Here is a 23863-nt window from a genome sequence, read left to right as displayed (position 1 = left end):
CACTCTTTGTTTCAAAAGGCTTTATATTGGTAACGTGGATGTACCTTTGTCCTTCCACATTCACTAGGGTTAGGGGCACAAGACCTCTGTGAATATGGAAAAACCGCAAATAACAAAAACCGCATGTTTTTACCTGAGAGGACATCTCTCTAGGAATCTCTAGGTCCTCCAGCACAACTCCGTGATCAACGTCCGACAGACACTGACCACAGAACTGGCTGGAGGAGCTACAAAGGCCTAGTAGAGTGTTCTCTCTAAGAATCTCTAGGTCCTCCAGGGCAACTCTGTGGTCAACGTCCAGCAGACACTGACCATAGAACTGCACTGGAGGAGCTACAAAGGCCTAGTAGAGTGTCCTCTCTAGGAATCTCTAGGTCCTCCAGGGCAACTCTGTGGTCAACGTCCGACAGACACTGACCATAGAACTGCACTGGAGGAGCTACAAAGGCCTAGTAGAGTGTCCTCTCTAGGAATCTCTAGGTCCTCCAGGGCAACTCTGTGGTCAACGTCCGACAGGCACTGACCATAGAACTGTGCTGGAGGAGCTACAAAGGCCTAGTAGAGTGTTCTCTCTAGGAATCTCTAGGTCCTCCACAGCAACTCTGTGGTCAACGTCTGACAGACACTGGCCACAGAACTGCGCTGGAGGAGCTACAAAGGCCTAGTAGAGTGTTCTCTCTAGGAATCTCTAGGTCCTCCACGGCAACTCTGTGACCAACGTCTGACAGACACTGGCCACAGAACTGCGCTGGAGGAGCTACAAAGGCCTAGTAGAGTATTCTCGCTAGGAATCTCTAGGTCTTCCAGGGCAACTCTGTGGTCAACCTCTGACAGACACTGACCATAGAACTGCGCCGGAGGAGCTACAAAGGCTAATAGAGTGTACTCTCTTGGAATCGCTAGGTCTTTCAGTGCAACATTTAGTTAAAATTGACCATAGAGTTGCACTGGGTATTCCTAGAGGGGACATATTAATCAAATCCATGAATAATCAAAACGGCAAATATTAAACCCACCAATATGGAGGGATGATGAGTGTATATTCAAACTGCAGACTCGCTTTTACTAAAATAACACCAAAACTTTATTAAAACAGATGCTCCAAACAAGAGATGCATAAGTATGTGTCAATAAGGCAATTGTCGTCTAATGCACTTGTGTTACTTGTTTCAGTTGGTGAGTCTGCTGTCTTAGTTTTAACTTGTCTTAATGGCAGTTTCCTTATACCACTCTCTTTAGAGAACAAGCGTTACTGTTCTCAAGGAGAGCCCTTCTTCTGGCTGACTTTCCTTAAGTCGAAGTGATAAGCCTGCCTCTGTCTCAGGCTAAGTCTATTCCAAAGGATATTTCCTTATCACAACTCCCTCACTTTGAGTTCTCTGTTGGGTTCAGGTCCCTCACTTCTGGGCTGGAACCCACAATCAACTTGTCCCTCTCTGCCTTTTCAAACTGTCCCTCACAAAATCTTCTCCTCTTCCTATTGGCTGAGGCCAGCCGACTCTTGATTGGCTGTTGCTAGCTGAGTCTAACCCTACCTGTTCTGCACAGGTGTGTGGTGTCCACTCCATCACTTCTCCCCAGGTGCCTCAGAGGAAGGCTGAGGGAAGCCTCAGGCTCCAGGGCTGAGCCACTGCGGGTCCCAGTCTGGCCCTAAAAGGCAGCGCTACGCAAAATGGAGGCCCAGTCCCAAAGCCACCGACTGCCGGTTGGTTCCAGAAGATAAAGAAAAGAGGTACAACCAAGGGGCACAAAGATGGCACCAGTCCCATGCACATTGGTCCATATCATGTCAGAGAGGCTGGGAGCTCCAGGCGAAAGCCTTTTGGGGAAGGGGCCAGGAGAGAGACTGAGAAAACGATGGACTAGGCGGGGGGCAATGGCTGGGCTAAAGGCCTTGCCTGGCATTGGAAGCTAAGCAGTGTTAGTCTCCATATCAAAGCAGGGAAAGGACCTCTGGGGCTGTGATTCCTTTCCTATGACATACCTTTACTTGGGAGCCTGACCCAGGGCATATTTTGTTTGCTGTAACTCACCTCAATCCACAGAGAGAGAGAGAGACGGGCTACAAATACAGTACAATGTCTTATTATTATTATTACGATCTACACTCATGCCAATTCTGGTGCCAGGCACCCCAACAGATATTACCTGGCATCCTTTTTGGGACACACAAGCATAGATATGCATCCCTTATGTGTAGCTATGCCCTCTTTGGGGGCACCATGGAGGTTGATATTCCCTTCCTGCCCACATTGCACCCACCCCTGGCTCCGACTGAAGTTCCCTTGCATTGCCCATTCTGTCTTTTATGGGAGTGGGCAGGATTGCAGGAGGGTCTCCCCAAAGCCAGATGTGAAATGATGACTCCGGTGCTGAGGTGTTGGGGTCCCCCAGAGCTCCCAGTGCTGATGCCTTCATTTCATGTCCATCTACAGAAACATAGCCAGGCGCTTCTATGATCTACTATGCTGCACTGCAGCCACTGTGTGCGGCTTTTAACACTAGCTTTCCTCTGCTTTGTTGAATTTGCACCAGTCCCTTGTCGGTTCTGCGTCTTGTCATTAAGGGTTGCTTTTAGGGTTGTGGTTTTGCATTGGCACTTTTATCAAAGGGCAGCCCCATACATTCCCCACACTACTCGCGGCTTATGCAAACGCATGGTGTGAGTCGCAATTATAGTTATTGGGCAATTCAACAGGTATCGTCCCCCTTGGATTTGTTGTTCAGTCCCCAGGCCTCTGCCTCTTAGCCTTACCACATGTGATGTCGATGAAGGAGACGTTGAAAAGGGGAAGGTTTGCCACCTCCGGAGGCTGAGCGCACTTCGTCGCGGATGGGTGCGCAACCTTCACGCTCCTTTCTTCGGCCCAGCGAGGCAGCCAGGCAAGGTTGCAGTCACAAAGGAATGGGTTGGAGCTTAGGTTTCTGGGGAAAGGGGATTGGAGCATTAGCACAGCAGATAAGAAGCCCGTCTCTTTGTAGTCCACAAATAATCACTGTCCTTATACAGGGAGAACGCAGGAAACATTCTTCTTAAATAACTGCATTCAAAAACAGCCATTTCACCTAGCAGCCATGACTATATGGAAAACAGGTTCTAATAGTGGGCTGTGCTATTTTTATGGGTATATTTCAAATGGTTTTCTACTCTGTGCTACTTGCAAAAAACAAAAAACAAAAACCCTCCTTGCTCTTTTTTAACCTATACTGTATCTCTTTTTATTTGCATCTCTTTTGTTTCAAAGTTTTTGTAAGCTGCTTTGTGCTTATATCGATATAGAATCTATAATTCTACGATTATATGAGCTTGTGGCAGTGAATTCCATGGTCTGACTATGTCAAATTAAGAGAGAGATTTTAAGTGCTCTGAAGGCCAGTTTGAGTGGCTTTAAACAAGGGTTGGGTAAATTCATGGAGGATGTGTCTGACAACGGCTGGTAGTCTGGGAGGCTGTTTATCACTTCCAAATATCTCCAAAGAGTTGCTGGGAACATGAGTAGAAGGTAGCTATTGGCCTCAGAGTGGACTTGTGGGCCTTCCAGAGACAATAGTTCATAGGATAAACTGGCCACTGTTCTGACCCAATGGGGTTACTCTCAAATTCTGTAATGTGCAGAATTGGCAACAGCCTGCAATATCCATTCAGTATCTCAGGGCTAAATCACTACATGGGTGATTTAGTCCGAATTCCCCTTGCGTCCTGTTTACATGGTTCAGGGACAAAACCCTGAATCATATCCGGACTGTCTTCACAATGCTTGCACCCAATTTGGGTCTTCCATCCCCTAACCTGCATTTCAGTAACTTACCTTTTCCAAGCTCTTGAACACTGTTTGGTGTTCGCAGCAGAGGTTGGGAAACTTTCCTACATCGGATGACAATTCCACATGCTTTTAAGAACCAATGAATTCTCCAGTGCAATAAAAGAAAGTTTTCCAAGTTTGCTTTGAACACCAAAGAAGTCTACAAGAATTGCTCCAAAGCAGCTTGCAGCAACAAGGGATAAGAACATGCAGCAATATATCTGTTGCATGTGCAGATTGCAAAGCAATGCTCTCCCTTGCTTTGAATACTGCAGAAAAGGCCCCAAGGTCTGGGAAAAACTACGCGTTATGGTTATGGTTGGGAATGTTGTTATTATTTTTAAATGCTAAAATGAACTCTAATGATGCATTTAGCACATTTGCCTAGTCTGGACCTCCTTGCGGGGAAACATCTAACTCAGCCCTTCAAAGACTGGGAAAGGGAGACCAAACATGGTTTTGTGCAACAATATTCCTAAGTACGCCAAGAACAAAAAAGCACTTTGCAATCATAAATACTCATAGAATCAGCACTAAAAGTAACGTTCTCATGAAAAGGACATGAAAACCCCAGGCGCTCACTTACATTTCGCTTAAATTAAATAAATTATCAAATATTCCATCTTCTAATGTAGAAATCCTGTTGTTGCTTAAATCTCTGTAATCACAGAAAAAGGGGGGAAATGTCATTAGTACAAAGAAATCTGTCTCATTTCTCCTCCCAGACCCTAAATGATCAGTTAAGAGTGCATTTTTCACTGAAAATGGCTACAAGAAACAAAAGAGGCTTGCAAATTAGGAATTGGAGATACTAGCCTATTGTAATGAATGAATGGTACTTTATTACAGTCAAAGAGCAGCCTAAAAACAATACACTAACAGTTAAAATAATGCATGAATAATAATACATTAATGTCACATTAAAAAGAATGCAATATAGTAATGCATAAGTGGATTAGTATGCACAAGTAATTGTTTTGCTTTTAAATAGCAGGAAGATAAAATCTGCCCAGTGAAAAGATAAAATAGTACAGTTCCACAGCAAATAAAATGAATTTATCTAAAAATAAGGAACAATTACGGTCAGTTGGATTGAAGTGATTCGGACTCAATGTGCTCTGCTAACTTAGAATTAATGTTGTTTTTCCTGCAAGCAATTGCAGATGCACAGAATTGTGCCTATTGTAAGTCGTTTGAGCATTAGATTTGACTTTGGAGACCAAGGTTCAAATCTAAACTCAGCCAATGAAGCCTTCTTAAGGCTTATTATGCCAAAGGAAACACGGTTTGTCTTTTTAGGATGCCACAACAACTCTTTATTCTTTTCTTATATGTTGAATAACTGCACAATTCCTCTTAAGCAAAGTTGACACTTTCTTGAGGTTGTGGCCTTGCAGACCTGAAAAACGTTAGTGACCCTTTCACTGCCATTTTCTATCCATGGAAAAATGTCAGGTTCTTCCATTTTGTGGTCTATGAAGCTGTAAGGAAGCCATTTTGAGTTTGGCTCCTGATTTTCCCTACTGTTAAAATGAAAGCATTGGTAGTCTAAGAGGGCTAGCAAAACGTTAGACTTGGCTTCTTCTAACAAATGTCCTGTGTAGAATATGAGGCCATGAACCATATGGGGTTATTGGGTTTATTTGTGGGTTTTGGGGGCATTGGAAAGGGTTTGAGAAAGTAAAAGAGCTTTTGACTTGAGTGCCTCTCTTTCTTGGCTTTGCCAAAAGCTCCTTGGCCTTTGCCAGCCTAATCGTCTGCTTTGTATTCATTGAGCAGATAGATAGATAGATAGATAGATAGATAGATAGATAGATATGTTTTTCTCAAAAAGCAGAAGAGGGGTGTGTTATTTTTGAATGGATTGTCGGTCTTTGATGTTTATATGAGTGAAAGGGGTTTTCTTTTTAAGCACAAATTGAGGCCCCATTGACTGCCATTGCCAGAAAGGAGAGCTCCTTTCAATGAGGAAATTCTGTAGCCAAGGCTGCAACCAGACTGCGAAATTAATGCAGTTTGACACCATTTTAACAGCCGTGGATAGTTGAATGCGTGGATGCAGAATCTGTGTCTATGGAAGGCTGACTGTATTGTAAGTCACTTTGGATCCCAATTTGGAAGGAAGGTGAGATATAAGTGCAATGAATGTGCAATAAAAGTGCAATAACTTGCACTTTGAATTGTGCTCATTGAGATCAGCAACTGCTTAGATGCTCTTGCAACTTCCTTCTTTCCTTCCTTCTTGCAATTGAACCAAAGAATGGGAGCGAATCCATAGAGCAGGTGATCTGCCAAAATCCCGAGAAGGAGAAATAAATCCGAGCGCTATTAGGATTTTTAAACGAAGTAGCAAGTACTTACAATTTTGTCAGGGAAGTCAGATGTGCAAATGCCTCCACGTTTAAAGCGCTGATCCTGTTACTGGAAAGATTCCTAGAAGGGGAGAGAAAGAGAGAGAAATAAGCGCTTGTTATCGTTCACGTTTGTTTTGTCTTTCTTCCATCGGCACGGCTTTTAAAAAAAGGACTGTCTGCCTCTGCTTTATCCCAGACTCAGACAAAAGAGAGAGGGTTTTTGGCACAAGGAAAAAGAGGGATTTTTCTCAGCCAAAGTCAACACCTTTCAGCTATAAGCTCCTCAAGTCCTCCTAAAGCTGGATTATCCGTCAAGAGAAAATGAGGCCATATATGCACACAACCCCCCCCCCCCAAAAGCGAGGTCCAAATTTTTCAAGGGTAAAATACATTCAGGTGGGATGAATTTATTGGAAAGCACAAAGTATCCGTTTGAAATAAGAAATGTACTGCACAAAAAGAGTCTCGGTTTATATACTGTATAAATGCATGTATAAGTCAAAGGTCATACGTTTTGGGGCCAAAATGATGGGTTTTGATACGATATTTGGATACGTCGAGGGTAAAACTTAGGGACATGTAACAAAGGATATAAAGGATGGAGCAATGGAAAATGATGCCTAAAGGGTTGCAAAATTTCAGCAATCATAGTTGTTTGCGCTCACCCTAAAGACTGGATGGATATACAATTTGAGTCTCTTTTATCCAAAATGCAAAGGACTAGAATTGTTTTGGGTTTCATAATACCTGTATTTGCATATATGTACATAATGAGATATCTTGGAGATGGGATCCATGTCTACACATGGAATTCATTTATATTTCATATATGCTTTAATATAAACCACTTCAGTGGTTTTGATGTTGGACTATGACTCTGGAAACCAGGGTTCGATTCCCAGCTTTTGGCCATGAAACCGCTTTTTCACTCCTGAGGAACAGTGACCCAAAATGCTATTAGCTCAGGATTCCTGTCAATGGAAAATCGTGTCAAAGTCCAGCAAGGTCAGATTTCATTCTCTCTTAGCTAAATGATTTCATTCGTTTCAAATATACAATTGTTTCGTTTTTAATTTGGCCAATTGCCTCCAGAAATGTTGCCGTCTGACCTTTATTGATGGAGTCACTAAGTAGCTAAAACCACTGCGCCATTTAAAGTGGTGTAAATGTGGGTTGTGGGATTCTTCTTAAAGTCCACAAAGGTCACTGGCACTTTTTAAAACAAAACAGTTATATTCTGGAATAAATACGCAGCTGGATGATCCCCAGCAATTTCCCTTTTGTACAAAGGAAAGTACATTTCCACGTTAAAAAACAAAACACAGAACTATTTCTCCCCTTTTCCTCCATAGTGAACATCAAGATAAATAAGGTCTATCAATAAGAAACTTTTTGCTTGCATGGTGAGGAAAGGTGTGGAAGATCTGAGAGATTTGGGGTGCCAAGAAATTTCACTGTGTTTATTCCTCCTTTTCTTAAAAAAACAAAACAAAAACCCTTTCCTTCAACTAATAGCATGCTAAAGAGAGCAACTACGATGAATATATAACTGGTGCGTGCAAAAGAATCTGTGGATGCTCTTTGCAAAAGACTGCACATCTGTCTTGGGATGCTTGTAGATGTCCTTGCAAAAGACTGCACATCTATTCTGCGATGCTTGCAAAACACTGTGCATCTGTCCTGGGATGCTTGCAAATGACTGCACATTTATCCTGGGATGCTTCTAAGATGGCACATCTATCCTGCAATACTTGTAAGAGACTACACATCTATCCTGCAGTCTTTGCAAAAGACTGCACATCTATTCTGTGTGCGATGCTTGCATAAGACTGGCCATATGTCCTGGGATGCTTACAAAAGACTGCACATCTGTTCTGTGATGCTTGTAAAAGACTGTGCATTTGTCCTGCAATGCTTACAAAAGATTGCGCATCTATCCTGATTGCAGACATGGTAGAAGCAACTGCTCCCAAAGAGAAAGAAAAGACCTTAAACCCTGGGAAGAAGGCGCTATTCCCAAATCCCACTGAGGTTTTCTTCTGCCGCTTCCCACTCACAGGGCGGCCGACCAAGAACACCAGATTTGCTCTGAAGGCTCAGGAATACCGCAGCAGCTCTGCTCAGGACTGGCTGGCCGCTTTCCACTTGGGACGTGCGCCTGTTGTTTTTATACCTCAAACTGCATTTTCCTTGGCTCTCTGACGCGTACATCTCGTCCCGCGCATTGCTGAGAAGGCTTTTCCATCCTTCGCCCCAAATACTGAAATGATGTGCAATGAAAATTTCAGACACGGCCGAGGCATGGGAAGAGGAAGCTCACTTTGCATCACGTCATTCTGGAACATCCACTGTCTCTTCAATTTATTTCAAAGGAATATATATATATATATATATTGATAATTGTTTATCTTGTTAATGTCATAACCATTGCTATGTAACTATGGTAATGCAAATACATATAGACTGTGCATATGATATTGTAATTTAAAGGGATATGTTTAATTTTGCTAGTTGCTTGTCTTGTTAATGTCATAACCATTGCTATGTAACTATGTGCATATAAGTACATATAGGCTGTGCATATGATATTGCAATTTAAAGGGGGAAGTTTAATTTTGCTTGTTGCTTGTCTTGTTTATGCAGTAACTATTTGCCATAACACTGAGTGACATATAGAAGCTGTGATTTATGAGTAACGTTAGCAGAAAAAGCATTGCTAAGGATTCTGTATAGTGTGATATGGCAGGAGGTTAATGGAGAAGGTGGCACCATGGGTTGCCACACTGGGTGATGCCAAAGACCAGAAAGGAGGGATGCAATGTTGGTGCAGATATAAACTTCAGTAGCAAAAGGTGCCACATGAAGCATGAAGGAGGCATAACAGATTTGATGCAAGAAGCATGCTGCATGCGTCTCCTCAAGCATGGCACACGGGGGGCAATGCTCCTGCACTTCGGCCAAAGAACACATCGGGTTGCATTTCCACTGTTCCTTTGCCAAAAGTGATGTCATGTTCCCATTATGTCATCCGTAGGCCCCGTTCTGCCTTTTGTTTCTCCAGGAAAAAAGAAAGATTGAGAGCGATGGAGACGGAGAGAGAGAGAAAGGAGGGGGTGGGGAACAAAAGTAGGACTGGCTTCAGATCCCTCTTCTCCAAGTCCCTTCAGCGCATGGCACCCTGCCCAAGCCATAATGGGAAAAGCATCTACCGACAAGGAAAACTGTCTGTACAGATTGGAGCGGACAGAAACCGGCAGCAATTTGCTGGAGGAGATTCATTCAGCTTTATAAAGATGGAGAAAGTTCTTCCAAACTAACAGCACCAACAATATAGAGACTGCAAAGAGTTAAGGGGCTCCTCGATCCGAAATATCAGATCGGAGTTTTTCTGATGTGAATTCAAGGATCACTTTCCGGACTTTCATTACAGGCAAGGAACACAAAGGATGCATCCACACTGCACAATTATTGCATTATGATCTCACTTTTAAGTGCCATAGCTGTGTCCTGTAGAAGTATGGGATATCAAGCCTGGTGAAGGACTTAAATATTCTCTTGGGCACTTCCCTTCGTTATTGCATTAGAGCTCTCAAATGCTAAGGATCTCACCAAGCTATGAATCCCAAGATTACTTAGCACAGAGCTAGGACAATTAAAGTGGTATGGTAAGTCAGTAAGTAAGTAAATGGTATGGAAGTGAAGCAATTGCACAATTTGGATAAATTTAACAGCTCACCAACGCTCTGCGTGTCATTCCTACAATCCACGATGTCTGCATTTTTCTTACCAACAAACCCATTAGTCAATGTGGCATTGTTGATGCAGTCCTGTGGTACATTGCACACCTTTACTTTCTTCCTTTGACCTCATCTGCACTGCAGAAATAATGCAGTTCGGCACCAATTTAACTGTCACGGCTCCATCCTATGGAATTCTGGGATTTGTAGTTTGGTGGGCTATCTAGCCTTCTTTGTCGGAGAGCTTTGGTACCACAACAATTTACAAATCCCATGATTCCACAGGATGGAGCCATGGCAGTTAAAGCGGTGCCAAACTGCATTATTTTTGCAGTGCAGATGCAGCCTTTCTATCTGTCTTTTTCCTTCTTTCTTCCTTTCTAGAGCTCCTGACTGACCACAGACATCCTCACTCCATCAGTTCTGGAACTGGGACTATATCACTGCTATGTTAAAATAAAAACCTTGTACAAAATAAGACTTGTATTCCAATCCCAGCTCAACCATGGCATCCCACTGAGTGACCCTGAGCAAGTCACATTCTTTCAGCTTTCAAAGTAACAGCAAAGAAACCCCTATTTGCAAAGGAAACCCTAAGAATATTGCAAAGGAAAAGGGTTCCCCAAAGTTGGAACCAACTTGATTTAAGGCCTCATCACACCTGGGCAGTATTTAGGAAAACCTGGAATTCCTTTTGCACTGAAGTTTGAATCCTTGTGCTAAAAAGGCAACCCTTTTAAATCCAACCAGCCCAACATTATACCATTTGGGGAGATTATTTCTTTGGAAAACTCCAAAACTGCCCAGTTTATTAGGCTGTTGCTATGGCAAGCGCACGCGAAACGTCGGTACAGAAAACCGCAAACCAGCCACTTATATATATTATTCTCACCAAAACGAAAAGGAGGAATATGAAAAGGGGATGGAAGGGGCGCCTTGTTAAACAAAAAGGAAAGGACGAAAGTCAAATCTTTGGATGAGTTTCGCTTTTTTATACCCAAAGCAGGAAAGCCCGAGATTTGGAAGAAAACAGATATTCACACTTGCTTTTTGGACTACAGTTCCCAAAATCCCCCAGCCAGCCATTAGGTCTGGCTGGGGGATTTTGGGAGCTGTAGTCCAAATGCTTAAGATTTTGGGAGCTGCAGTACAAATGCTTAAGTCTCCACCTTTCTGTGAAATCCATACGTCTCGAGAAAAGGAGGAGGGAACTGTTTTCGTAAGGAAAGGGCTTTCCAAAAAAAGCATCGATTGCCGGGAATTCTAATTTTAGCAATTACTCAGGGAGAAAATAACCTCTCCAAATGTATGATTTGCCAAGGATCTGGCATGGAGACACAAAAGCGATGGCTCCCATAGCTCCAGGAGGGATGGGTCTGACTTGTTGTTGGTGTGTAATGTTAGCACATCTTTGAAATCTATTGCACATTCCCTCCAAGCTCAGCAAACCTAAAATAAAATAAAACTGGGGAAGAAGAAAGAAAAAATGCTTCTCAAGACAGCCCATCTATAAGATGATGGCAAAAGAGAGCAAAGGAAGGAAGACACTTAGGATGCATCTGCATTGTAGAAATAATGCACTTTCACACCACTTTAACTGTCGTGGCTCCATCCTAGAAAACCGTGGGATTTGTAATTTTGAGGTACCAGCAGCTTTGGCAGAGAAGGCTAAAGACCTCTTATCATCATCATCATCATCATCATCATCATCATCATCATCATCATCATCATCATCATCATCATCATCATTTTCTTATATCCTGCCTTTCTCCCAATATAGGGACTCAAGCAGACTTAAAACAATACAATTTAAAAACAGTACGACGTTAAAATGTATAAATATAAAATTAAACAAAAATAATTAAACCATTTTAAAAGTTAAAACTACCCATCCCAGGAGTCCTTAGGATGGAGTGATAAGTGGTATCAAAGTGGATTATTTCTACAGTGCAGATGCACCATCTGCCTTGCTACTAGCCATGAATCCTAACAAGGGCACCCAAAAACTTCCCTTTTTTTGCATCTCTCAGCAGACGTTATTTTTAATCTTTCTGGGCATTTCTCGCTACCTCCATCAGCATTTGCAATGTAAAAGGGGTTGGAAAAAGGAGGGAAATTCGACTTTTCTAAAACTTGTATGGTTGCCTTGAAGCAATCATGGCTCGCCACAGATGACCAGACAAGTGGAGATTTATGGGACTGCTTTAAGAACTGAAGCTTTTCTGTTAAAAAGGCAGAGGATGAAAATGCAATTCAAAATTAAGACTTAAAAAAAATACCAAGAAGAGCCAAAATGGGTTTTTTCTCCTACTGTGGGGAGAAACTGTTTTCTGAGAAAACAGTGCGGTGCAAACTCCAGGAACTGTCTTCATAGTAGTTTTTCAGGTTCCCATAGCATCAGACCATGAAAACATTGGCTTGGCATTGCTTTGTTTTATTTTCTGCCAACCGAATAGGCATTCCTTGGCAGAGGTCCGCGGGGCACAGTCTTATTTTTTCATCCCCTTCATTTGGTGGCTTTTCCTAACACAAAATGCAGAAGTGTTTTGGTTTTGGATCTTTCTGAATTTTGGAATACCTGTATTTACATATATAGTGGGCCCTTGGTATCCAATGAGGTTTGGTTCCAAGACCTCTCCATGGATATCAAAATCCATGGATGCTCAAGTCCCATTATATAAAATGCCTCATAAAAAACGACAAAATCAGGGTTTGCTTTTTGTAATTTGGGGGAAGAATATTTTCAAGGCATGGATGAATCCATGGATGAATAATTCGTGGATATGGAGGGCTGACTGTATGTACATAATGCGGTATCTTGGAGATGGGGCTCACATCTAAATGCAAAATTAATATTGGTTTCATATATACCTTATACACAAAGCTGGAAGGTAATTTTGTACACCATATTTGCAATCATTTTGCGCATGAAACAAAGTTTGTGTACACTGAAATGTCAGAAAGCAAAAGTGTCACTATCTCAGCCACCCATGAAAAAAAGGTTTGATTTTTGGAATATTTCAGATTTTGGAATTCTGGATAAGGGATACTCAACCAGAATAATAATACATAATGATAATTGTAATAAACACTTTGATTTGCTATTATCATATTTTTCTTCTGTTTTAATCTTAAATTGGGTACCATTTTGGAAGAAAGACAGGATATGAGTAACTTTTGGTTGCTGTGTGCCTTCAGGTCATTTCCGACTTATGGGAACTTTAAGACAAACCTAACACAGGGTTTTCTTGGCAAGGTTTGTTCAGAGGTTTGCCATTGCCTTCCTCTGAGGCTGAGAAAGTGTGACATGCCTAAGGTCACCCAATGGGTTTCATAGTGGAGTTAGGAATCAAATCTTGGTCTCCAATGCTGTAGTCCAATGCTCAAACCACTATGCCTATGAATAAACTACATAAACAAAATGCATTTCAAACATTGTTGCTCAGGAAGCAAAACAGCGGAGTCTTTGCAAGCATTCTGAAGCCAGAGACCAATTGACAATGCAAGTTAAGGCTCTTCTCTTTCTATGCCTGAGATGTGGCGGCTCAGCTCAATGGAAAGGAATGCAACAGCGGATCAGCTGGATGCAAAAAAGTGAAAAGAGAGGGACGTGGGACAACGAATTTCTGGCCTATGAGCCACCTGGGAAGTTGCAGCCATGATCTCACTGCTCTTTCCTGCCCTTTCCTGGCTACCTCTCCCATTCATCCAGCTGCAAGGAATAACACAAAAGGATGGAGAAGAAGAAACCAAAGGAGAAGTGCTTTCATCCACCCAGTTAGCAAGCCAGGAGCATCTTCTCACAAGTCCCCAGACCCAAGACAACAGGTTTTGCCCATTGATTCCCAGAGATGGAAACCTTGCAAAGGAAAGAAAGGTGTCACTGTCAAAGAGGAAAGGCCGCATGGCTCCTTGAGCTCTTCAAGAGGAAAAGAGAGGGTATAAAGGAGATAAATAGTGGCTTAAAGAGCTGCTTGAGTTCTTTAAGAGGAAAACAGTGGGTATAAATGAGATAAATAGTGGCATTATTGATCCTGTGAGTCCTTGGTATCTGCTGGAGTTTGATTCCAGGACCCCTCCATGGGTACCAAAATCCATGCATGCTGAAGTCCCATTAGATACAATGGCATAGTGAAATGGTCTCCCTCATATAAAATGGCAAAATCACGGTTTGCTTTTGCAATTTATATTTTTTTGGAATATTTTCAAGCCATGGAGGTCTGAATCCATGGATAAAGATCTGTGGATACAGAAGGCTGCTAAGCCTCGGAGGAGGCGTGTGGTGGTCGTGGGGGACTCCTTGCTGAGAGGCACTGAACCAATGGTTTGTGAGCCTGACAAGATGTCTAGGGAGGTGTGCTGTCTCCCTGGGGCAAAGGTCCGTGATGTGACAGAGAGGCTGACAAGACTTGTCAAGCCCACTGACCATTATCCCTTTCTTTTGGTTCATGTGGGAACCAATGATACTGCAAGGCACAGCCTTCAGAATATCATAAGGGATTGTGAGGCTTTGGGTAGGGAGTTGAAAGAAATGGATGCACAGGTTGTCATCTCCTTTCTTCTTCCAGTCAAAGGGCATGGTCCAGGATGGGAGAAGAAAATAGCGCATATGAACAACTGGCTCCGCAGATGGAGCCACTAAGAACGATTTGGATTTTTGGATCATGGTCTGAGGTTCCATGAGGAGGGACTTCTGGCAAGGGATGGGTTGCATCTCACGCCAGTTGGCAGAAACGTTTTTGCCAATAGTCTCAAGAATTTGATCAGGAGGGCTTTAAACTGAGTTCCGTGGGAGAGGGAGACAATATTAAAGAAGGCGAAAGGGATGGCGAAAATAGTCAAACTGACATAGAGGGAACAAGACAAACAGTGCAAGGACCCCACAGTGGGAGGAAAAAAATGTTTGCACAGGCAACAAGTAAAGGGAACACATGGTCTTAAATGTATCTACACTGATTCACAGAGTAAGGGAAATAAGCAAGGTGAACTTGAACTCCTAGTACAACAAAGCAAATATGATATAATAGGCATTACTGAAACCTGGTGGGATGAGTCTCATAATTGAGGTATAACCTTTTCAAGAGAAATAGGCCAAACAGGAAAGGAGAAGGAATAGCCTTATATGTCAGGGACATTTACAGCAGTGAAGAGATCCAGGACATCAATCCTGGAAGCAAGGTGGAGAGCGTCTGGATAAAAATTAAAGGGGAGGGAAACAACAAGGATGTTCTGGTGGGAGTCTACTACAGACCCCCAAGTCAGATGGAGGAATTGGATGACGCCTTTTTAGAACAGATGACTACACACTCAGAAAGGAGAAACGTAGTAGTGATGGGTGACTTCAACTATCCTGATGTTTGTTGGAAGTCAAACTCAGCCAAATCCTCAAGGTCTAGCAAATTTCTCACTTGCCTGGAAGATAATTTCATTGTCCAAAAGGTGGAAGAGGCAACAAAGGGGTCAGCTATTTTAGATCTGATCCTATCCAACAAGGATGACTTGGTTAATGGGGTGCAAGTGGTGGGATCCTTAGGTGGAAGTGGCCATGTTATCCTGGAGTTTGTAATACAGTGGAAAGGAGAAGCCAGGCATAGTCAGACATGCATTCTAGACTTTAGGAGAGCGGATTTCAGTAAACTTAGAGAAATACTGGGGGTGATCCCATGGTCAGGAATACTAAAAGAGAAGGGAGTTCAGGACAGATGGGAGTTTCTCAAAAGGGAGATACTGAAGGCACAATTTCAAACAGTTCCAATGAGGAAGAAAAACGGGAGATGTCTCAAGAAACCAGGATGGATGACTAAGGAACTTTCAACTGAGCTGAGTTTGAAACGGAAGATGTATAAGAAATGGAAAAAGGGGGAAATCACCAAAGAGGAATTCAAAGACATAGCAGGCATGTGTAGGGGTAAAGTCAGAAAAGCTAAAGCGCAGAATGAACTCAAGAACAACAAAAAGGGCTTTTTTGGATACGTCCTCAGCAAAAGGAAGGAGAAGGAAACGATAGGGCCACTGCGTGGAGAAGATGGCAAAATGCTAACAGAAGACAGAGAAAAGGCAGAATTACTCAACACCTTCTTTGCCTCAGTCTTCTCAGAAAAGGAGAAGGATGCTCAACCTGAGGATAAAGGAGAAGAAGACAAAATAGGGGAATTTCAGCACGGAATAAGTAAAGAGATAGTAAATACCTTGTTAATCTAAATGAATTTAAGTCTCCAGGACCAGATGAACTACGTCCAAGGGTATTAAAAGAGCTGGCAAATGCAATATCAGAGCCATTGACAATAACAGTCTTTGAGAACTCCTGGAGAACAGGAGAAGTCCCAGCTGACTGGAGGAGGGCAAACGTTGTCCCCATCTTCAAAAAGGGGAAAAAGAGGGTCCCAACAATTATCGTCCAGTTAGTCTGAGATCAATCCCAGGAAAGATTGTGGAGCAGATCATTAAACAGAGAGTCTGTGAACATCTAGAAGGCAATGCCATAATCACAAAAAGTCAACATGGGTTTCAGAGAAAGAAGTCATGCCAGACAAACCTTATCTCTTTCTTTGATAAAATTACCAGCTTGGTAGATGAAGGGAATGCTGTGGATATAGTAGATCTTGATTTCCGTAAGGCCTTTGACAAGGTTTCCCATGACATTCTTGCAAACAAGGTAGTAAAATGTGGGCTAGACAAGGCAACTGTTACATGGATTTGTAATTGGTTGACAGGCCGAACCCAAAGGGTGCTCAACAATGGCTCCTTTTCATCCTGGAGAGAAGTGACCAGAGGGGTGTCCAGTGGGGCTCTGTCCTGGGCCCAGTGCTATTCAACATCTTTATCAATGACTTGGATGACAGAACTGGGAACATATCAGATGTACAGATGACACCAAATTAGGAGGAGCAGCTAATACTCCAGAGGACAGGATCAAAATTCAAAATGACCTGAATAGACTAGAAAGCTGGGCCAAAGCTAACAAAATGAAATTCAACACGGAGAAATGTAAGATACTGCACTTAGGGAGGAAAACCAAAATGCACAGATATAGGATTATGGGGGACACCTGGCTGAATGAGAGTAATATGTGTGAAAGAGATCTAGGAGTCCAAGTAGACCACAAGTTTAACATGAGTCAATAGGACGATGCGGCAGCTAAAAAGACAAATGCAATTTTAGGCTGCATCAATAAAAGTATAGTGTCTAGATCAAGCGAAATAATAGTACTACTATATTCCAGGCCCCACCTGGAATAATATTGTGTTCAGTTCTGGGCACCACAATTAAAAAAAGACATTGAGAAACTGGAGCGTGTCCAAAGGAGGACAACTAAAATGGTTAAGAGTCTGGAAACCATGCCCTATGAGGAACGACTTAGGGAGCTGGGGATGTTTAGCCTGGAGAAGAGAAGTTTAAGAGGTGATATGATAGCCCTGTTTAAGTATTTGAAGGGAGGTCATATTGAGGAGGGAGCAAGCTTGTTTTCTGCTGTTCCAGAGAACAGGACCCAATGGAGCAATGGATGCAAGCTCCAGGAAAAGAGATTCCAGCTCAACATTCGGAGGAACTTCCTGAGAGTAAGGGCTGTTTGACAGTGGAAGACACTCCTTCCTCAGAGATTATAGTAGAGTCTCCTTCCTTAAAGGTTTTTAAACAGAGGCTGGATGGTCATCTGTCAATGGGGATGCTTGGATTTGGATTTCCTGCATGGCAGAATGGGGTTGGGTTGGATGGCCCATGCAGTGTCTTCCAACTCTATTATTCTATGATTCTAAGGCCGACTGTACTTGCAGTCCCATTTTGAGGCACAGTTGGTCCTCCATATCCATGTATACTTTGTCCACAGATTCAAGCATCCATGGCTCGAAAATATATATTTTCAAATATATCAGTTCCCAAAAGCAAAGCTTGATTTTGCCATTTTTTTAAAATAAGGGATACCATTTTACTAGGCCATTGTATTTTATGGGACTTGAGCCTCCATGGATTTTGGTGCCTGTGATGGATCCTGGGACCAAACTCCGAGGGATACCAATGGCTCACTGTAATGATGATGATGATGATGATGATGATGATGATGATGATGATGATACCCCATTGTGTTTAATGGGACTTGAGCATCCATGGATTTTCGTACCCATGCTGGGTCCAGGAACTAAACCCCAGCGGATACCGAGGGTCTATTGTATTTCCCTTTTAGTTAAAGTGGGATCACATTGCTCTCATTGTGGGGTGGCCATTCCTGGGTCAGGGTGCCTCTTCCTTTTCTCATCCAACTCTTCCCACAGAGCCTCCATCCCTTTCTCTTTCTTGTCCAGATGTTCCTCTGCACCTTCCAGCTAGGCTAATCTGCTCTTTTTAATCTTCTCCCATAAAAGAATTATGTATCTCACTGCATAAAAGTCTAACCGCATTACAGCTGATGAACAAATGGTGAAAAGGGCCTTTTTGATTCCCAGGGCTTTGGAGTGTGACGCCCAAAAACATGTGCAACAAGGAGAGGCCTGCTGCCAAGGATGGTGGGCATCCAGAGAGGCTTTGGAGACCCTTCCCATGGCTTTGTCCCATGCCATGTGCTCCTCCTTGCTTGCTTGGTTGAAACTAGGGCTGATCCCAAATCTTGCCCTCCATCCCAGCAAGACGGACGTGTTTGCGCGGATTGGCTCTGGGGTCTCCAAAGGAAACATCTGCACATTCCAAACACATTTTGTAAGGGGAGCGAAAACCATCCTTGAAGTTAAATTTTACAGCCGCCGACATTGCCGCAGCAGCAACAGCAGCAGCAGCAGACCATAAGGAGAAAACGCTGGCAGGCGGAGATGGAAAAGTCATGTTTAAAATATTATTCCAAGGGAGGTGGCTGCCAGAGAGCCTCAAATTAATCATTAGAATGTGTCTTTAGAGGGGAAGGGAAGGAAGTGTGTGTGCGCGCGCATGTGTATGTGTGTGGGGGGGAGAAAGCATTATGTAACATTGGTCCACCTCTGGATTAGAAAATGGGCCCCGACACTTTACTTCAGTCCCACCCTAACAGTTCCAGACACTCTCTCTTTTCCCCCAAAAAATGGAGATAGGGAATCATAGAATCAGAGAGTTGGAACTATACAGCCCAACCACCTTCTGTCATGCAGGAATATATACAATCCTAGCTGGAAGGGATCCCCAAGAGTCATATTCCTGCTTCTGCCATGCAGGAATACAGAGAATCCTAGAGTTGGAAGGGGTCATCCAGTCCAAACTATGTCTCCCATGCAGGAATACAGAGAATCTTAGAACTGGAAGCGACCCCCAGGGGTCATCCAGTCCAAACCACTTCTGCCATGCAGGAATATAGAGAATCCTAGAGTTGGAAGGGACCCCCAGGGGTCATCCAGTCCAAACCACTTCTGCCATGCAGGAATACAGAGAATCCTAGAGTTGGAAGGGACCCCCAGGGGTCATCCAGTCCAAACCACTTCTGCCATGCAGGAATACAGAGAATCCTAGAGTTGGAAGGGACCCCCAGGGGTCATCCAGTCCAAACCACTTCTGCCATGCAGGAATACAGAGAATCCTAGAGTTGGAAGGGACCCCCAGGGGTCATCCAGTCCAAACCACTTCTGCCATGCAGGAATACAGAGAATCCTAGAGTTGGAAGGGACCCCCAGGGGTCATCCAATCCAAATTGCTTCTGCTGTGTGGGAATACACACAATCCCAGAGTTGGAAGGGACCGTTCAGGGGTCATCCAGTCCAAACTGCTTCTGCCATGCAGGAATACATACAATACTAGAGTTGGAAGGGACTCCATAGGGGTCATATAGTGCAACCCCCTTCTGCCATGCAGGAAGAGACCATCCAAGCCCTCCTTGGGACAGATGGCCATCCAGCCATCTGTTTAAAAACCTCCAAAGAAGGATGCTCCACCATTCTCCAAGGCGACCTGTCATGCAAGGCCAAAAGCACATGGAGACCCAAACCAAGATGGGAAGCTGGGCAAGGAGGTTTCATGACAGTCACTAGACCCCGCAAAAAGCAGAATAAGCCACTTTCTTGAGAAGCAACTGCAGATTTCCAGAAGAGCAAAGGAGGCAGGGCCTGGGATATAGACACAACATAGACCTAGGATGCATTTACATCTTGCCTTTGGATTCGCCTTTCAAACCAAGGTTGGATGGCCACTTTAACTGCTGTGATGCTATCCTGTGAAATCTGGGGATTTGTAGCATAAACAAACCAATATCTGCATGCCTTACTTTCTATTTCACCCTTCCTTCCATTTTATTTAGTTATTTCATTTCTATGAGGCCTTTCTTCCAGAAAAAGACTCAAGGCAACTTACAGATAAAAATCATTTAATAACTTGACGATGCAAATTTTACACAAATTAAAATAATCTTGCTCAAGCAGTATAAAATGACACGAAACAAATGGAAGTTTTAAAAGCATAACTAGAATGCACAGCCCCATATAAAAGCTTTCCATACTTGGAAGACTCTTAAATGCTAAAATATGATTTCATGGACAGCTTATGCAATGGGTAAGTGTAGCCACCTGGCAAGCTGTCCTTCCACAGTTTTCCTCCTCTGAGCTCCTACCGGAATTTCAAGACGAAATATTGTGTTTTTCTGTCTCCTTGAATAAAAGGAGAGAGAGCAAAGCTTGGACTGTCGTGCTAAGTATGTGTTTCATTAAGGTATCCTGGCAGATGGGATCGCGATGTCTGTCTCCCAAACAAAACAGGTTGTCATGGAGCAAAGGAAAGAAACCCGTTTTCAAACAGAGAGCCAACGTGGCGTCGCAGTTTGGGCATTGGAGATAAGGGTTTGAATCCCCACTCGGCCATGAAACCCACTGGATGACTTTGGGCAAGTCACAATCTCTCAATATCAGAGGATGGCAATGGTAAACCTTCCCCTGAACAAATCTTGCAAAGAAACCCCCGTGATAGGTCTGTCTCAGGGTTCCCATAAGTCTGAAACGACGTGAAAGCACATGACAATACACACCTTATACACATAGACTGAAGATACTTTTATACGTAATTTTAAAAATAATTTTGTGCATGCAACAAAGTTTGGGCACGCTGAACCATCAAGAAACAAAGAGGCCATTTCTCAGCCATCCATGAGGATGCTTTTGGGAAATTTCGGATTTCTGGATAAGGGATACCCAAGGTGTATAATTTTTAAATAGTTTTGTGCATGAAGGAAAGTTTATGCACACTGAACCAGGAAGCAAAGAAGTCGCTGTCTGAGCCATCCATGGGGATAGTTTTGGAAAATGTCAGGTTTTCAGATAAGGAATACTCAATGTGTGATTTTTTAAAAATAATTTTGTGCATGAAATATCATTCATGCACACTGAACCATCAGGAAGCAGAGTCCACTCTTTCAGCCATCCATGTGGGCGATTTTGGAAACTTTCAGATTTCCAGATAATGAATACCCAATGTGTGTATGTTTAAAATATTTTTGAGCATGAAACAAAGTTTATGCACACTGAACCATCAGGAAGCAAAGAGGCCACTCTAAACCTTATCACACTGGGGTTTTAGAGCTCAGAACTAGGGTGAGTTTGAATTGAGTGATGCGCATTCACCTCATTACGTTCATGTATTTTCACACCTGGTTGCTTTCAATGGGGCCCCCTTCCGTGGCGGTTCCGCAGGGCTTCCGAACTGAATCCAGCTGGCTCCTCATTTTGGCGAGTTCGCTAAATAAGTGGATTCACGGGATTCGCATTGATGGTCAGTTCGAACTCACTGCAGATTAATCTGGTGTGGAATTCCAATCTGCTTGTGCTCCTGAACACCATCGCAAGACCCCCGGGTTGCAAATCTCCAATGATGCCCTGCTGCAATTTGCCCCATTTGCTTCTGGTGGCCCTTTCCGCCTTCAGGGCAACTGGGGCTGGGAGCGATCATCACTCCATTGGAGCTCTCTCTCTGCTTCCCTCTCTGTCCCCACTGCAACTTCTCCAGAGGGGCCTGGCCAGCCAGTGCTCCCTCCCTCCCTCCCTCCCTCCCTCCCTGCCTCTCTCTCTCTCTCTCTCTCTCTCTCTCACACACACACACACACACACATTTCAGCTATATATATCTACATCTATCCTCTTGTCATTCTCCTCATCTATTTCATATATATACACAGACACACACACTCACATATATACATACACATCAGTCAGGGAGTGATGGGATAGATCGCTGGGGCCAGGATCGGGAGGCAGGAGCAGTCAGGGGATGATGGGATAGGTCTCTGGGGCCAGGATCGGGAGGCAGAGGCAGTCAGGGGATGATGGGATAGGTCGATGGGCCCGGATTGGGAGGCAGAGGCAGTCAGGGGATGATGGAATAGGTCGCTGGGGCCAGGATCGGGAGGCAGGGGTAGTCAGGGGATGATGGGATAGGTCACTGGGGCCAGGATCGGGAGGCAGAGACAGTCGGGGGTGATGGGATAGGTCGCTGGGGCCAGGGGATGATGGGTTAGGTGGCAAAGGGGGCAAGATGGGGATGCAGGAGCAGTCAGGGGATGAAGGGTCAGGTGTTAGGGTGAAGGAAGGGAGCAGATCGGGGTATAGGAGGATGCAGGGGATGATGTGACAAGAGGATAGATATAGATATATGTTTCTGAAATAGATGAGGGGAATGACAAGAGGATAGATATAGATGTGGATGAAATGGAAGGGGTTCTGACATGGAGGACCCTTTGAATTTGGCTGCCAGGGATGGGAAAATAGAAGGAAGGAAGAAAAGGGAAGCTGTCATTCCCGTGAAAGTGGAGGGCAAATAGCTGTCATTCCCGTGAAAGTGGAGCCAGGCTCCCTTCTTCACCCCGGAAGTGCAAAGGTTCAGGATGCGTCCAGAGCCCCACTGAGCATGTGCAAGGGTCCCAATTCGAATCGTTGAATCCCCGTGGTATGCAAAGGTGTGGAAATACAATTTGCACTCACTCCGCTTTGCCTGAATCCACATCACATGACTTCCTTGGATTCGATTCTCCCTCAGTTCAGAAGGGCAACGGAACAGCAACCAGGTGTGATAAAACAGCCACGTTATAATGTCAATTCGGATCACTCAATTCGCACTCACCCCTGATCTTAGCTCCAATAACCTCAGTGTGATAAGGTCCTCTGTCAGCCACCCATGTGAGTGATTTTGGAGGATTTCGGATTTCCAGATAAGGGATGCCCAACTTTTTAGTGTAATTCCATGAAGGCAAGCTCAGGGTGGAATATAACAGATAGTTGTATTGGACTTTTTAAGCATTAAAAGGAGGGAAAGGTAGGTTGCAGAACCACTCCTGGGTGTCCTGCACTTCATTCACTCTGGGTTAGATCCTGAACCAAGATTTTTTGGGGGCGATCTAGAGGACTGTGTGAAATTCACTCCTAAATTCTCCTCCCCATTTGAGAGCAATGATACTGAAATGAGGGAAATATATATATTTATATTAACCAGTAGAGAGCATTCTCTTGACAAATTTGTGGGGAGGGTGGTTTGGATAAGTATGATCAGGACATTTCTTAGGATTTTTGCTTCCAAGACATTCCCTTCCATCCAGGATGAATGAAGCTCTATTGTGCATTCATTCGGATGGAGGAAGCTGGCCGTAGGCGGGGAGAGGAAGACGGGTAAAGCCCAGGACTGGCCCCATGTCCTCCCCATAGCTCCAACATCCCTTTTCTTAAAAGCCTTCCAGGCTGAAAGATGGCCCATATCCCTCCAAAGGTAGCCAGCCATGCTCAAGAGGGTGGCCCTGTTATCTGCAAATGGGGTGGCCAGACAGTGTCAATGCAAAGATGGGATAACCTTTTGCAAAGGCGGGGGATTCAAAGACAGAAAGGGAATTCACAGCCAGCACTCATCCCTCCATGGATTTTTAAAAGATAATAACATTTCTTGAAAACGAGGAGAGAATTCGCCTTCAGTACTTTGTGGAGGAAGAGGACATATACAACATTTATTTTATTAAAGCATTCAATGTACAAGAGCCCTGCCTTGCTTT

At 43.7% G+C, this 23863-nt stretch overlaps 1 protein-coding gene across 1 annotated transcript in view; it reads right to left on the bottom strand.

Annotated features, from left to right (window-relative positions):
* PKD1 (polycystin 1, transient receptor potential channel interacting) overlaps window positions 1-23863 on the bottom strand; it is a 102595-nt gene that overhangs the window by 66153 nt on the left and 12579 nt on the right. The window contains exons 2-4 of the mRNA XM_089540766.1: window positions 6165-6236; window positions 4390-4461; window positions 2756-2925 (exon numbers count right to left, since the gene is read on the bottom strand). Of these exons, the coding sequence (XP_089396892.1) occupies window positions 2756-2925; window positions 4390-4461; window positions 6165-6236 (314 nt within the window). The remainder of the gene's footprint in view (window positions 1-2755; window positions 2926-4389; window positions 4462-6164; window positions 6237-23863) is intronic.

The sequence above is a fragment of the Sceloporus occidentalis genome, unplaced genomic scaffold (genome assembly GCF_023333645.1).
Source record: "Sceloporus occidentalis isolate IW3139 unplaced genomic scaffold, rSceOcc1.0.p SCAF_10, whole genome shotgun sequence".
NCBI classification, from domain to species: domain Eukaryota; kingdom Metazoa; phylum Chordata; class Lepidosauria; order Squamata; family Phrynosomatidae; genus Sceloporus; species Sceloporus occidentalis.
The sequence above is the reverse complement of the archived record's forward strand: the minus strand, read 5'-3'. Positions and strand labels throughout refer to the sequence as shown.